This window comes from Geotrypetes seraphini, chromosome 13, assembly GCF_902459505.1.
Source record: "Geotrypetes seraphini chromosome 13, aGeoSer1.1, whole genome shotgun sequence".
NCBI classification, from domain to species: domain Eukaryota; kingdom Metazoa; phylum Chordata; class Amphibia; order Gymnophiona; family Dermophiidae; genus Geotrypetes; species Geotrypetes seraphini.
In genome coordinates, this window is record NC_047096.1 from 33733575 (window position 1) to 33751052 (window position 17478).

General features: G+C 42.0%; 1 protein-coding gene across 3 annotated transcripts in view; it reads right to left on the reverse strand.

The window, feature by feature from the left end:
• DIXDC1 (DIX domain containing 1) overlaps positions 1 to 16536 on the reverse strand; it is a 178698-nt gene extending 162162 nt beyond the window's left edge. Inside the window, exons 1-3 of one of the 3 annotated variants that reach the window (XM_033917357.1) lie at positions 15665 to 15833; positions 15177 to 15378; positions 13598 to 13727 (exon numbers count right to left, since the gene is read on the reverse strand). In XM_033917357.1, coding sequence (XP_033773248.1) covers positions 13598 to 13651 — 54 coding nt within the window. In that variant the 5' untranslated portion in view covers positions 13652 to 13727; positions 15177 to 15378; positions 15665 to 15833. Of the gene's footprint in view, positions 1 to 13597; positions 13728 to 15176; positions 15379 to 15664; positions 15834 to 16442 lie in introns of those variants that run through there. The other 2 variants (XM_033917358.1, XM_033917356.1) reach the window with 2 other exon arrangements.
• Between the last annotated feature and the right edge of the window lie 942 nt (positions 16537 to 17478).

Here is a 17478-nt window from a genome sequence, read left to right on the forward strand (position 1 = left end):
CAGTGAGGCAGAGAGCTTTATTTCCTCCCAACTCAACCCATAAATACTGTCAATCATATTTTCACAACATCTACAACTGTATCCATCTTCTAACTCCACCCACCTAAGGCAGCTCCACCAGCTCCCATCACCATAGTGACTGGTAAGAGAAACTCATCTCCTACACTACAGCAGAGGCATTCTCCTGGGAGGAGGGGTCACACACTTAGCTGGCTAGCCCAGTGTTCTTAAAGGCCTGGGGATCAAAGACGGCCCCTTGAGACCTCTAGAATGGTCCCCATTGGCTTTCTTTGGGGGGGAGGTTGTAGGGGGGGGTTCTGCTACTCTGCCTCTCTACCCAGGCTCAGGACAAGAAGGGAAAGTGTGTGGGGAAAGAGCCACATGTTTGATGGACAATAAATAAAAGAATACATTTGGAAATTCTCACAACCTTGAGACGACCCACCAATTATGTTTGAAGGTGGGCTGATGGGGATGGATGTCACTGGCATACACTGGTCAGCAGTGCCATAGCACTGCATGGGAAGATATTTGGAGATTCTCCTTCAGCTCATTAGAATCCAAAGTAATCCCAGCTTAAAAATTAATAAAGACCACTGGGCTAGCCAGATCCACAAGCTGTAAATTCAATGTCAACCATGGCCAGGGCTTAGCACTGAATTTCTAAGCATAATGTCAGTGGCAGTCAGCAAAATGTTGAATGCCGCTGGCTAAATATGACCCCTAAATATTTAGGTCACTTATCCCAGCCTTATGCCGGAGGCTGGATTCTGGATTGTCACAATAAATATACACATTCGTTACAGATATCATGAAAACAAGAGCAGATAGGTGTGTCTCCATGCCAGTGCTGGGAAACAGTCTTAGGTTTTATCAATAACTAATTATTTATTTTAGGATGCATTTTTCCAAACATGAAGCTACCTCTTCAAGGTGCACTCCAGCCTCAGCTCACTGAGGGGCCAATGCTCAAAACTACTGCCAGAGTTAACTGTGGTTAATGCCGGGTTGCACTCATATTACCTTACACCAAAAGCTCAGTTTTAGCATAGGTTTTAACTCACACTGAAAACATTGCCACAGACCAATTAAAATGCCTGTTAATGCAGTCATTATGCACCCTTTTGCCATGTTCCTCAAGTGCATTTAGCACGAGAAACGTTTCACCAGGTCCAGGGTAGTAACACCCCTTCTCTTCCTGATCCTCCCCCTCCAAGCCAGGACCAATGTGACCTGGCTCTTCTTCCTCCTTCTCCCCCAATCCCATTAAAAAAACTTCCCCGGTAGTCCAGTGTCTCCCCAGTCCCATAAAAATGCTCCCTGGTCATTTAATACCCCCCACCCCCACCGGCAACCCCAACCCAAGGACCCCCACTTCAGGAAGCAATTGAAGACACATTTGTTTATCAATTAATCATTTTTTAAATTTATTTGGTATCTTCTAAGCAGTCTACCAAGGATCACCAGTTAGCTGTAGCGATCCTAGCAGGCTGCCTCAACCTCCGCAGCACGTTCCCTCTGCTGCGGTCCTGCCCCTCCTCTAACGTACAGGACCAAGGCAGAGGGAACATGCTGTTGAGGCTATGGCAACCTGCTAGGATTGCTACCGCCGACCGGCGATCCTCGGCAGGCTACTTAGAAGATGGGACCAGGAAGCCGGGATGGAGGGAGGGAAGGAACAGTGGGCCAAATCTCGGGCCAGATCGCACACCAAATTTAATTACCCTGTGGGCCAAATTTGGGCCACAGGCCAGATTTTGATACCCCTGATTTACAGGTTATGCAGTATAGAAATTGTTTATTATATTATGTTAGGAGTTGAAAGCACTCTCAAAGAGGTGGGCTTTTATGTGCAAATATATTTATTGAGCTCAACAAAACCATCAAACAAGAAGTGAACCAAGTACAATCAAGCTCAGCGTTTTTGATAACAAAACCTGTCCCCACAGATAATAACCCCCCCGTCCCATCACAACCCCCCCAAGATAATAACCCCCCCTCCCCAGGGTCCTCCTTCCAAGTACAGCTCATCTAAAGAAAAATATATAAGGAGTAAGCAAACCAGGTACAACAAAAGAAAGCAGTATATAGGGATTCAACAGTTCAGCAAGCGACTGCGCGCCAGCGGGGTCATAGTTGAAGAGGTGGGCTTTTAAACAGACGGAGCCTGCCATAGTCATGAGAATCAGAACATTTTTTTGTATGATGACTTCCAAAGAGAAATGTCTTGTCTGTTTTGTGGGGAGGTTGAATATTTTGCTGCATATCATGTTTAAATTTAACTCATAAGAACTGCTATACTGTGTGAAGGCCAAAGATCTTTGAAAAATTTAAGTTATACTTGCAATATTAATAATATTTCTTATTGTTTTTCTTGTTCATGTGTGTGTGTATATATATAATATAATATAATATAATTGGATTGGCTCACATGGAATTTTTTTCAATATTTAAAAAATTATTAATTATGTGCAGCTTTTCCTTTGTTGCACAAATTATCATTAAGGGCTCCTTTTATCCATCTGTGCCAGAGGTTTTCAGCATGAACCAGTGCGGTAAATGCTCCAATGCTCAAAGAATTCCTATGAGCATCAGAGCACTAACCTCGCTGGCCTGCACTAAAAACATCTGGCACAGCTTGGTAAAAGGGGTTGAAAGTTAATATTAATTTATGCAATTAATATTTGCTCTGGATTATACATTTACTTTAAATGTCTATTGCTAGCAGCTGCCACTAGAGGGTTGCGCGGGGACAGAAATCCCACCCGTCCCCACCCATCCCCGTCAAAGTCCCACCCGTCCCCCTGAGGAATCCCACCCGTCCCCATGAGGAATCCCTCCATCCCCACCCATCCCCGCGAGGAATCCCCTCCGTCCCCACCCGTCCCCGCGAGGAATGTCCACCATCCCTGCCCGTCCCCGTGAGGAATCCCCTCCGTCCCCGCCCGTCCCTATAAACTTCAGAAATAGTTATTTCATTTAATTATGCTACTGAATTAAAGGCTCTGGTAGAAACCCATTTACAAATAAGCAAAGAGACTTTATTAATTTGGAAATATTAATTGGGAAGAATACCTACTTTGTAAACGGGTTTCTACCAGAGCCTCTAATGTTTATAAATTTTTATCCAATACAAACAACTGGGTAAATAATGAACAGGGAATTGTTCCAAAATATGATAACAGCAAAAACCAATAAAGGAACAAAAAATAACTTTTAATACCTTTTTAAGCCTGAATGGTGCTCAGAATCCAAGAATGGAATAAAAAAACTCAGTGTGGGGAACAAACCCCTATAGAGTTTTTCGCAGAATCTATCATTGCACCAACTTTTGTTTCTTGCTTAGGAAGTATGTGAAATTGCAGGTCGCACACAGCGCAGCGGGTTCTCTGAGGAAGCCAGTTCGGCGAAACGCGTCAGAACCTTGCTGGACCATTGCTGTATGGACATTTAAGTTAAGTTACTTTTGATTTCACCTTTTTTGAAGTTATCAAGGAGTTGGACATTTATTTCACTTTATAGATATATAAAACACGTTATAGTTTTTGAAGAAGCATTTTTAATCACCTTTTTTACCACAAAAGTTGGTGCAATGATAGATTCTGCGAAAAACTCTATAGGGGTTTGTTCCCCACACTGAGTTTTTTTATTCCATTCTTGGATTCTGAGCATCATTCAGGCTTAAAAAGGTATTAAAAGTTCTTTTTTGTTCCTTTATTGGTTTTTGCTGTTATCATATTTTGGAACAATTCCCTGTTCATTATTTACCCAGTTGTTTGTATTGGGCATCCAGAACTTTATATCTGGGGTATTTACACATGGCGACTGCCGGATAGGATACCACTTTATCTTTTACTGATCAACAAGCAGATGACATTTTGTCTTCTTTCAAACTGTTCACCCAGGAAGATGTGTCCACGACTACAGTAGATTGGGATCAGCTGGCGCATTTACAGAAGAGAACTATTAGGGCCGAATTACATGCAGCAACACTGGCGGAGTATTGCAGAGCTAAGCGCATTCCTAGGGGGCTCCGTATGCGTACAGAGCCTCGTCTATTTCTTGATAATGGGGGCTTTTTGGAGAAATGGAATGCTATTTTAAATAAATGCTCACACGATTTAATGTTGCTCATTATTGACACTACCAAACATGAACTGAGCACATATCATACTGAGTTTCAAGACAAAGTCACCTCAATGCAAAGTGCAGAACCACCAGATGATTTTGCTACCAAGATGGATGTTTTAAAAAAACAGATGGAGGAATTTAGAGTTGATATTAGGAAGACAAAGATAGGCAAGTTTAAAAGGGATGAGAGCGATTACATCCGGGGGTTCATATATCCCTGGATGGACCGTAACAAACGCCTTCGCCAACCCTGAAAAATCACATATGCACAGACATCTAGTGGGTCAGGAGGAGAGGACCCCAGCTCAGATTCTAGTAGCTCCATAAATTCAGGTCCTATTCAAACCCGCTCTTCTACAGTAAATTTTCAAGGGCCTGCCTCCCACAAAGCGGGAGGCACTCGGACCACCAGAGGGAGACGGCCCCCAAAGCCCTGACCACGAGTAACAACGTATTCAATTTATCCAGTAGGAGTTTATCTTCCAATGAATTGACTGTTCTTACCATGGGGTTATATCATTCGTTCCTTTCACTAATTACAACCCTTTAGACACCAGGATTAGCTTATACAAACTAATCAGGAAATGCAATCTCACTCTCTTTTTTCAAGACAAGACAGTTGATCAAGGTCCCACGGGGCTTTATAGATCTTCCACTTGGAATCCACCGGGCAATCTGGACCCCCATCTACAAGTCTTTTATAATTTAGTTGAAAAAGATATTGCCAGTTTGGAAGGTCAACCATCTCGTATTCGGCGCAATGTGTGCAAAGAGATGATGCAATCTATACAAGCATTATCCCAAGATTCCAGCATTGTTATACGCCCCGCCGACAAAGGCGGTGGCATTGTATTACAGAACACTGCAGCTTATGTTAGCGAAGCTCGTAGACAATTAAGTGATACCCATTACTACGAAGTTTTGCCCAATGACCCTACGGTAGAGATCTCTGACCTTATACAGCACACTCTTTTGCAGCCTTTGGAAAATGGGACTATCACTGACAAAGAGTATCGTTTTTTACATCGGAACCATCCAGTCATTCCAGTCATATATTTCGGCCCCAAAATTCACAAAAGCCTAACTCTTCCACCAGGGCATCCCATTGTCTCGGGGATGGGTTCTTTGTTGGAGCCCCTGTCAGATTTCGTGGATTTTCATCTCAAACAACAGGTTTCTTCAGCTAAGTCTTACATAAAAGATACCACTTCTATGCTCAACTGGCTTCAAGAGTCTCATTCTGTCCCTCAGGGGGCTCTTTTGGTTACTTTAGACATCCAGGCCCTATATACTAATATCCCCCAGACCAGTGCCATTGAGGTTGTACGCAGACATCTAGGTACCCTTCAGTTGTAACCAGCTAGAGTGGATTTTTTAGTAGTTATTGCCAGCATAGCTTTGCAAAAAAACTACTTCATGTTTGATACGCAATTTTTTTGCAGATTCAGGGCACTGCTAGGGGGGCCACTATGGCCCCCTCTTTGGCATGCCTTTATGTAACTGACTTCGAAGAAACACATATTTACACTTCCACGTATTACTCTGAGATCTATGTGTGGAAACGCTACATAGACGATATATTTTTGGTATGGACAAACACTTTAGAAGCTTTTCATCAATTTTTACAGTGGCTTAACACCTGTAATCCGCATTTACAATTCACTTGCTCAGATTGCTTTTCTTGATATTCAGATTGTTTTGTGTCAGGGTCATTTTGAAACCACCATATACCGCAAGATGACCGGCAGAAATAACTTGCTTCATTATGACAGTTACCATCCACGTCATTTGAGGGATAATCTACCCGTGGGCCAATTTCTGAGACTCAGACGTTTATGCAGTGATAGAGAAGAGTACAAAACTCGCTCTGCAGATATGTGGCAACGGTTTGTGGAAAGAGGGTACCCTCATGGTATCATTAAAAAGGCCTACAAAAGGGCCTTATATGCACATCGCACTTACCTGTTACAGCAATCTTCTGTTCCAGCCGAAGCCTGAATGGTATGCACACTTCCATATTCATACAAAGCGTTTGGCATCAAGAAGATTATCAAAACACATTGGCACATTTTACAGGTACATCAAGGTCTTTCTCAACCTCCTTTGTTCGCGTTTTCTAGAGGTAGAAATTTGCGTGACCACATTACCACCTCCCAGTTTGTTAGTGTACATACTAGCACTCCTGAACATCTTAAGGGCCATTTTAAATGCGGACGCTGCACTATATGTTCTCATGTTCTTGAAACTACTTGTATTCATCATCCCAACTTACCCAAGTCTCACACTCTTCAACACCATACTGATTGTGACACTCAGGGGGTTGTGTACATGATTATATGCCCGTGCAAGTTGCTATATATCGGACATACTACTAGAAGTATCAAAGTCCGTATTACAGAGCATTTGAGCAAAATCAGGAGAGGTGACATGGGGGCCCCACTAGTGCAGCATTGGCACTTAATTCCTCATCAGCTGAATGATTTACAGTTTGTAGTCTTGGAAGTGGCCCATTTAAACAGAGGAGGCAATGTTCAAGCTTGGTTGTGGAAACAAGAACAAAGATGGATATTCCACTGGAAGACAGTGACTCCTACTGGGCTGAATAAAGAAGTTGAGTGGTGGGCGTTTCTTCATCGATGACAGACAGTTTGGCACATCATAAGTACTGGGTGCTCAGCTGAGCATTGACGTCACAGGAAATGAGAGATTTTTTCCTTTGAACTAGGTACCCTGCTGACAGCGTCGAGAGTTTTTTGTTATACATGTATTTTGTTTGAACTTTGTGAAGTATCACCTTCTTTTTTGTTTTTTGCTTAGGAAGTATGTGAAATTGCAGGTCGCACACAGCGCAGCGGGTTCTCTGAGGAAGCCAGTTCGGCGAAACGCATCAGAACCTTGCCAGATCATCGCTGTATGGACATTTAAGTTAAGTTACTTTTGATTTCACCTTTTTTGAAGTTATCAAGGAGTTGGACATTTATTTCACTTTATGGATATATAAAACACGTTATAGTTTTTCAAGAAGCATTTTTAATCACCTTTTTACCACAAAAGTTGGTGCAATGATAGATTCTGCGAAAAACTCTATAGGGGTTTGTTCCCCACACTGAGTTTTTTCATTCCATTCTTGGATTCTGAGCGCCATTCAGGCTTAAAAAGGTATTAAAAGTTCTTTTTTGTTCCTTTATTGGTTTTTGCTATAAATTTTTATCAACACAACTAATATACTACTTTATCCTGAAGCAAAAAAAAATAAATATAATTTTTTTCCTACCTTTGTTGCCTGGTTTCTGCTTTCCTCATGTTCTCATTCAATTCCTTCCATCCACTATCTCTCTTCTCTCTGCGTCTTCCATTTGCTCTGTTACTGTGCCTCTCCCTTTCTCTCCCCTTCCAAATTGGTCTGGCACCCATCTTCTTCCCTCTGCTCCCCCCATAGCCTGGCATCTCTGTCTTCTTCCCTGCCAGCGTCTTCGCCATTTCCTCTTCCCCATTTCCCTTCAGCGTCTTCTCCCCACTCTCTCTTCCCCATTTCCCTTCAGCATTTTCTCCCCACTCTCTCTTCCTCATTTCCTTTCAGCGTCCTTCCCCCCCATCTTCCCCATGTCCTGTCAGCGTCCTTCTCCTCCCTCTGTCTTCCCCATGTCCTTTCAGCATCCTTCTCCCCCCTCTGTCTTCCCCATGTCCTTCTCCACCCCTTTGTCTTCCCCATTTGCTTTCAGCGTCCTTTTCCCCCCTCTGTTTTCCCCAGTGCTTTCAGCGTCCTTCTCCCCCCTCAGTTTTACCCATTTCCCTTAAGCGCCTTTTCCTCTCCACTCCACCTTTCCTCCCTTTCTCCCTCCCTGCCCCTCCTTCCCTCTGCACCCTTACCTTCGTGGCGCATCCCCGCCCGCCCGACAACAGAGCAGGCCCGGTCCGACAAACCTCCCTGCCCTGAATCCAGCTGCTGTAAGAAGGTAATTTAGATTCGCGGCTACAGGGCAGAGAGTTTTGTCGGACCGGGCCTGTTGTCGGTCGGTCGGGGGGAAAATGCCACGAAGGTAAGGGGATCTGGCTGGCTCTGCACCCCCCCTAAGGCTGCCCCGGGGTGGACCCCCCCCTTGGTACACCACTGCCTTGAATTTATCCTACCTGCCCTGCCGCAGCACACAGCCGACCGGAAGTCTTCCCGATGTCAGTGCTGACGTCAGAGGGAGAGAGGGCTTTGCTTAAGCCCTCCCTCCGACGTCAGCACTAACATCGTGGAAGACTTCCAGGTCGGCTGAGTGCTGCAGAAGGGCAGGTAGGGAAAAGAAGACGAGCTCGAGTGCATCCAACCCTGCAGGAACCCCGCGACCCTAGGGGGTGTCCCCATGGGATCCCCGTGACCCTAGGGGGCGTCCCCACGGGATCCCCGTGACCCGAAGGGGGAACCCGTGGGATTCCCATCGTCCCCGTTCCCGTGCAGCTCTCTAGCTGCCATGTGGCAACAGCCCCAAAGCCCTTTAAATCTCTATGGGCTTTGGGGCCGCTAGCGCAGCTTTGTAAAAAAGGCCGTATGTGTTTGCAGAGATAAGAGCGGTTGCATTTATAAATGTAAAAAATGTTATACTACTATGAAATTCCCCTGCCCCCAACACAGCTACTTTCATGCCACCTGGCTGCCAAAAACTTCTGGGAAGAACACTGTGGAATCAAATGTATAAACAATGAGAAAAATACTGATTAATCCAAGATTTTGTTCATAATGTTGCAAATTTATCAGGGCTGTGGAGTCAGAGTTATAGAGTTTGAGTCTAAGTTGGAAGCAATTTTGGGTGGTTCGGAGTTAGTAAAAATGTGCTAACTCCAACTCCAGCTTCAAAATAAAAGTTTACATTATAATACAGTATATTGTAAATTTATTATTTTATACTTATATTCTTATGTCCTGGATCTAAAGTATATTACTAGTCCTTTAGATCCAGAAAAAAAAATGTAAAGCCTAATCTCAGATGGAGTTGGAGTCCAAGTCAGACAGTAAGAAAACAGAGGACTCAGAGTCGAAGGTTTGATTTACCAATTCTTTCACAACCCAGAAATTTATACTACTGTTGGTGATATTATTTAACATTTTTTGTATTAAATGTATGAATTTTCCAAGTATATGTACATACTAGCTTCCTTTTTATCCACAAATGAAGTATTGTATAAGTCGGAGTAAGTTCACTTCCAGCCCTGGCCCTCCTCTAGTTCCACTTCTTTTCTGTCTACAAGATTAAGCCCTGGCCAGCTGAGATTTAATTTAATTGTTTTATAGGCCACAATTTTCAGCCTAAAAGACTATATACAATGGGGTACACCATGCAGGAAAAAAATACATTCCAGAATATTAAGGAAGCTCAGAGAAGTTCTCATAGGCATGTGTAAATAGATCCTTGGAGATGGAAAGAGTTCCATAATAATGGAGAATATAAGGCATGGTCTCTCTTTACAAAGTGATACCAAAGAAGTGAAAAATTACAGGCTGGTAAGCCTCACTTCAGTGAAAGAAAAAGTAGCGGAGACATTGCTGAAAGGAAAGATAGTGAACTTTCTATAATCCAATGGGTTAAAAGATGTGCGGAAACAGTTTTACCAGAGGCAGATCATGCCAAATTAATCTGATTCCTTTGCTTGGGTGACTAGAGAGCTAGATTGAGAAAATGTGCTGGGTGTGGTCTACTTGGATTTCAGCAAAGCTTTTTATATGGTTCCTCATAGAAGACTTCTGAATTAACTCAACAACCTTGGGGGTGGATCCCAAGGAAAGCTGGACACATTACACCACTGCTACAGTCTGACTCACACAGCATATTGAAGAACTCTGGATCATTTTAGGAGCACATGTTTGTCTTGCAGTAAGGTGTAATTGATTGCACAGAGAGCAGGCCAGCAATAGTCAAATTATTCCACCACTTCAGCTAGGCCTTAGAGATCAAAATGGTAGTTTATGTGGGAATTACTGTTTTGGCTTGCTGCAAGGGGTAATCAAACAAGGGAGGTCATTTACATTGTACCAGTATTACAGCCAGGTTCAGGGTAAGGAGATCTGAAGACACTATTTTGACCCACACCATTCACTGGAGTCTGTATCATTTGGGAAGCACAGTCACACTTTTAGTTTGCTCCAAGCGGTATCACACATGAGAGGTGATCTGGAGGAAATTACTATGCTGTGGGAGTTAAGTTTCTACATCTGATGGGAAGGGAAGAGAAATTAGCCCACTCCAAAAAAATGCCCAAATACATTTCTAATGGGAGCAGCAGTTCCAACAAATATAAAACAGTAATAATGCAAATAATTTAAGACAAAAATAGCCTAAACAATAAAATTTCAGTGCAGGATAATAATGCTTTATTCTAATAAACATCAACCTAAGCAGGCTGATAGTAGTAATAAGGCCTGCTGCAAAGATCACAGTTCTTGAGGCAGGACATAGTGCAATGCGCTATTACTTAGCCAGGTGGATTTTTTTGATGTACAATCTTATGCATTACACCAGCTATAGAAATGATTAATAGTAGTAGTAGTAATACTTTTAAACTTCATTCTAGCTGAACTCTTAGCCAATGTAAAAATTGCAAAACTGGACGTACATGCTTCTGGTGTCTAGCTCCTAAAATAAGGCAAGATACCATATTTTGGACCAAATGTAACTTTTTTTTTTAATTTGACACTAAAGCAGCCCAACATACAGCAAATTGCAATAATATGACAGGTAGCAGATTGATAAAAGATTGTCCAAGTTGTTTACTATATAAAATACCAATACTTATTTACCACATATATAATCATAAATACATAAATAATTAAAAGCCCAACAAGGCCATGTTTCGCCCTTTCAGGGACTACATCAGGGGTTATTAAAAAACTGTAAATAAATACATAAAACAACATGTTAATATAAATCATAATTACAGAATAAAATAATAAACTAATTAATACTTAAAATCATAGCATCACAGACTGATGCCAAACAACATGTATAAAACAGAATAAAACTACGCAAATCATTCTCTCCAAACAAGATTTAACCATAGCCCCTACATGCCTCATCCACTTAAATATGAGGGCAAGGGAAGATCATCCGGGGCCCCCTGACCCCCAAACATTTTGTTTTTAAACAATTCAGCTTTAACATATGACTCTATACCACTAAGAAACCCCCAGCTCTGATTTTTTTTAATTAACTGGCACTTATAGATAGTGGGAAGAGTATGGGGCATTTATAAAGATATGAAACTACATATTGGGATATAGATTGAAATGATTTGTAAACCTCAGATTTTGTCAAATAAAAATATCAACTTTATGGACCAGAAAATGTTAGGGGAGAGGGGAAGAAATATCAATCAAAGTGGTGAAATATAATAATATAATTGTAAACCGCTTAGATTCCATTGTATGCTTGTGATATATCAAATTGAGGACCCCTTTTATCAAGCCGCGTTAGGGTTTTTATCGTCAACCGCTGTGGTAAAAGCTCTGATGCTCATAAGAATTCTGTGAGCGTGGAGTTTTACTGCAGTGGCCAGCAATAAAAAAAACCCCTAATGAGTGAATCAAGAAGGTTTAAGCAACAGGAGACAGCTTTGCCCATTACCTGAGGTGAAGCCAGTAGGCAGAGCTTGTCACCATACTGATTCACCCAAAACAGCCTATTAGAAACCAAGGAAGTTTAATTGACAGAAGACTGCACCAATCATACTGTTTTTGAGTGTATCAAGATTGTGGTAGCGTTAGAAGATGGCTTCAGCATTGTCACATGATGCCGTCTCCTATTAATTAACCCTCCTTGAAGTGAATGATGTGGTCTATGAAACTACTCTGAAAAAAAAGGTAGATAATGAAATTAGCTGCCCAGTGAATTACTCATATGAGTTGGACTCAGTTCTATATTAAACATAGTAAACATTTCTATAAGCTCAAGAGATTTGAAATGTCTATGGGCTGAGCCACTGAACTCACTAGGCTTTTTTCTCATAGTCAAAGAAAAGGAGAAATACTTTAATGAATCAAGTCCTGTCTGTGTCTGTACAATCTGAATCATGGTCTTGCATAGAAATTGAACCTTCATCATTATGAAAGTAATAACACTAGTTGGTTTGTTTAATAAAGATATTACAAAAAAAGAAAAAAATTGAATCTTGAAGAATGTTAGTGCTTGTGAATTTATGAATTTAGATCCAGGTGTATATCTGTAGCTACAGGAACTAATAGAACTGTAACCAAACACAAACTCTAGAATCAAAACAGGCTGTTCCTGGGCCTTGGGAGGCACAACACAGACATATATATCAATACCAACCCCACCCCCCAGACACAATGTAGGCACTTGCCTCTCTCTGTTCTCACCACAGCTGGTGTTATTGTTCACTGCTTACAAAGGTGAGGCAGACAACATGTCCTGTGTTATGGGTTTGCTCTGACTGCTTGTTTAAAAGCACTTCACAAAAAATATCTAATAATCATCAAATTGAGCCTTCCACCAATTTATTAATACATTTTTAATTTTTTTTATTTGGGGGGGGGGATTAATTGTACTTTGATGATATTTTAATCCTACCTGCTTTACCATCTGTTTGTTTCTCCTTAAAAATCGAGAAGGCATTTTCCTTTTGGCTTTTTGATAATTCTATGGCACTTCTGCTTCTCTTCACTGTTTTCTCCTTTCCCTCCACCCTTTCTTGCCCCTTTTCATTAACCTAACAGCAGGACTTTGGGGGCCCTAGTCAGCCCTCAGCTCAGATACCATACAACATGTTCAGTTTTTAAAAAATGTATTAATTATTAATGTTAAATTGTTGTAAACCATATATAATGTATATTTGTTTCAAATATCTTTCAATGACGATTATAGAAAAAATGTAAACAATATTGTTTGTCGAGACACATTTATATTTCTAAAATGATATCTTTATTTTAAAATATATTATATACATCCTTATCATTCCTTCCAAGAATGTTTTAGCAAATCAAGACAAAAAACCCCATAAGTATTTTCTTATCTGTCTCTTGAATCACCAAGGCCCCCTTTTATCAAGCCATGGTAGAGCGTTTTAGTTCAGGCCAGCAAGGTAAATGCTCTGATGCTCATTCAATTCCTTTGAGTATCGGAGCATTTACCTTGCCGGCCTGCACTAAGGGCTCATTTTATTAAGGTGTGCAAACCAATTTAGTGTGCACTAAATGCTAAGACATCCATTATATTCCTATGGGCACCTTAACATTTAGGGCACCTTAATAAAAGGACCCCTAAAACGCTCTACTGTGGCTTGGTAAAAGGGGGCCTAAAATACAAGAGGTATAGTGGTTTGCATGCCACTCTTGTCTGTTACAATTTCATCATTATTTCAAGGTAATACATAGAAATAAAACACATAAAGGAAATAAAGTAATGCTTTTACCATTATTTCAAATGTATGGAAGTAGAAAATAGGCAAAATGAGTATTTTATAAACTTACAGAGGGTAATCTTGATGTGCTCTTGGACGAGTCTACAGGCATCTCCATCCTCATCGGCCAAAGGTCACCAGATCAAAAGGGCTGTTTCAAGATCTGCAGCTCCCTCGGCCTTGTTCTGTACTGACAGGCACTGTGTGCCAAAATAAGAAAATTAAATTCTACGCTGACAGCTAAATGAGGACCTCAGAAGAATGAAAGGAGCGGTAATGTGAGGCAGGTTACATCAAGACTGTACCGAGCTATAGCTGTCCACTGGCAACCTCTGCCCCCACCCCCACCCCCCAGCCTTAATTTGCCACTGTCAATAAAAGGAGACAGTGGACAAGGAGCAATTTCTACACTCGCTCCGTATTTGCACCCTATACAGCCACTTCATTCTCACAGTCCTTGGCACTGCACTAGGTTAGATGGACCACAATTGCAGTTCTTTCCACACTGAGTACCAAGGAAAAAATTACTTTCTTAATCCTGCACTTGGGACCCTTTGTTAACCTGTTTCATTTCCCTTTCCTTGCATGCATCTGTGTTTGATCCTTGGTAAAATACCCTTTGCACTTCTCACCCCCTGCCCCCATTTCCTAATCTGCTCTCCTGTTCCCAGGTGTTAATATCTTAATTGAAAGTTATGATCCAGACATACAGTAGTAATTTTCTGGAAGAATCTAAGCTAATACAATATTATAATTTGCCTATGTATAGCACTAGGCAGAATATGGAAGACTATATACATACCGTACTTCACATACATAAATAAGTTAAAATCCTCTTCTCATGATACACAAAAAAAAGAAAACATACTCCTATGTGCTAGGCAAATGATGCAGTGCTACACCAATTACAGTATCCTCAACAATCACTTGATGGAGAAAGTCTTCGCCTTCTCATGAAAAAAATAGAAGCAAATTCTCTTCCAAGCATGCATCAAGCATAAAAGAAGAGAGCAACCCAAAAACACGCATGCTTCAGTGTCAGAATGGTGAACAGATTTAACAGTGTTTTCAAATATTGGCCACTGGACCAAAAAGAATGAAAACTTTTCTACAAAGCAGGGGCAAATTTTGAATCCTCAGGCATTATGTCCCTTTAAAGCCCTGAAAATGAGCATGAATGTCTAAGCAATTTCATAAAAGTGGGCAACAAAATAGAGACACTAGACATGCACATAAATAACACACTGGCTTACTGTATACCATAATTGACTATAAGTTGAGAAATTTGGGGTAAAAAAAGCCCTAAAACTCCAAGGATGACTTATGCATGCGACCCACTTCTGACCCAGCACGGCTCTTTCCCTCCCCTCCCTCCAACACCCCTCAGCAGCTAGCAAATCCTCTCTCCCTACACACAGGTGTACCCTGTCTGCACCTTACTAACTCAAGCATCCAGCGATCCTCCGAGACTGCTTGTAGCCTGACCTGGAGCCATGTCTATGGTTTCTGACGGCCTGTTCCAGAGCCATCTCTATGAAAGGCAACCAAAATGCAAAGGTCTGCTGCTTTGGAGGGTAGCCCACTACAGAGCTGCCAAGTTTTCCATTCCAAGCGGAAGACATTTTGGGTGGTCCTGGTTTTAAACTTACATCCCAAAGCAGTGCAGTATTTATAGTCCATGAAACCAGTGCTGCAGGTACCATAATGCACCAAGATGAGGTTGGCAGAAATCTAGAACTGGCCAAAAAGTCTCCCTCCAGGAATGAGTAACTTGGCATCATCAAGTTACTCTCGGCCCCTTCACACTGGGGGTTGGGCTCTCCATCATCATGCACGGGCCCAGGGTAGAAACTGCAGAGAGACCAAAAAAGTCATTTGCAAGCTGTATATCTCCTTCAGTTTTAGGCAGGGTGGGTCCTCTTGTAATAAATAATAAACTATAGAGGCACAGGACAATTGCCCTGGTTGCCTTCCCTTAAGGCAAGTCTTGTGTATACTAAAAATATAAATTACTATCTTTGGATACATTTTCTAAAATTCAGTTTTTAAATAATCTGTAATGCACATTACATAACAGTGCAGACAATACTAGGTGGTCAAGCTGGAAGTTATATTCCAAGAAAACAGTTTAACTTACCGCCCCATCACCATCAGACAAGAGGCAGGAAAAACTGGAGTGAGGAAGAAGGAAACACCCCCTCCTTTTGCAAAATAAAAGTACAACAATAATAACTGCAGTATTAATATTGCGAGTAATACTGATCGAATCGCGGTATAGGAGGAACACCGTGTATCCTTCTCGCGGGCTGGCGTGTTACAGTAACCATGGTAACAGCCGCGAGTAAGGCGAAATAGGGAAGGCTCCTCCCCATAGACGAATGGATCCTCCCTCCCCCCCTCGAAAACCGCTAGAGCACTGAGCTCGTCAAAGCCGTCTACGTCTTTGAACACCCAGCGACCTATAAGCGGCGACCAGGAGTTGAATGGGGCGTGACTTATTATAATTTTGTACTCGTCCCTTCTCTCTCTTAGGCCAAAGGCGAGAAGGCAGAATCTAGGCCCTTTGTCTTATCGACGTTCGATTGCAGGAGAAGGGCGTAGCTTCATTTGATTGACAAAGTCATGAGGAAGTGCTTTTTTTCTAGCGCATTTTTTAGATCCAAGAGTGTAGTGGAGTGATGCAAGAAACCTGTTAAGTAACAGTGGTGGTAGTAGCAGCAGCAGCAGCATGGATTGAGAGCGAGAGATTACTAAAAGATAAATGGATATAGATACTTAAAACTTGTATAAAGTTTTTATACCTTTACATCTGTAACATCTCTGGAGCAATGACATCTAGTGTGTAAGTTTTAGGCATACCAGTAATGAACATTACTCCTAAGCTAGGGTACATAAGAACTTTAAAAAAGCCTTACTTTGTCAGACCAATGGTCCAGCCTTGGGTTACCATATGGCTCCAGAAAAAGGAAGATGAAGTGGTACATCCAGCTTTTACTTCTGTTACTTTCAATGCCTTAAATTTAGCATGGCTGCTAAGGGCCCAAGATTACAGGTCTGCCATATGTGCCTGAATCAATCAGGGCCTCCGAGTGAGTCCCAGGGAGGGGCCTAAGGCCTTAGTTGACTCATGCATCTATGGCAGACCTGTAATCTTGGGCCCTTAGCAGCCATGCTAAATTTAAGGCATTGAAAGTAACGGGGGGAGTAGTCTTAGACATCTCAGTCAATCAGGGTCTTATGCACCAGGAATAAGGGCCCACCCCCCTCCTACCCCTTCCAAGAGGCAGGCCTGCAGGCAGGAGGAGCTGGATATTTTTCCTGCTTTCATCTTTTCAAATAATGGTGGCAGCTCAGGGGCATGGGGGAGCCAAGTAGCAGAGGCAGGAGGGAGTGGGCATCCCTCCTGCTTCTCTCTCTTTGTTTGTTTGGGGGGAGTCATCACAGATTTTTTTAAAAAATGAGTACAGGTATTGTGCATGTGCAACACACACAGCATCTCTGCCCATAAAAAAAGAAAAAAAAAAAAGTTTTCCTTCCCCAAACAGCTGAGCAGCAGGAGGCTGATTCGGGACTTCCCTTGATGCTCATGTGTTCAGGCTGTCCCTGCTCGCTCTGCACATGTGTGAAAATTGCTTTTCCAGCAACTGGTGGGGTGGGATTATAGCTGACCTCCATGTGAAACTAATTTGCATGCTAAGTCCTTCATACATCGTTTTAAAATCATTGAATGAATCCACCCACTTGGCTAGAGCAACCATTTTAGTGCATCCAGGCCAGAGACAGGAAGCTTGGGGGAAACTACACTTAAGAGCAGCTATCTCATTAAGAGCCTCAGGAGCATTATTGAGAGCAGAGAAATTGGTGAGGAAATGGTGTGTGGCTACCGAGAGAAAAATTTTCTTTCAGCTCTAGAGTATGTGTGTGTGTGTATATGTAAGGAATAAATATTTT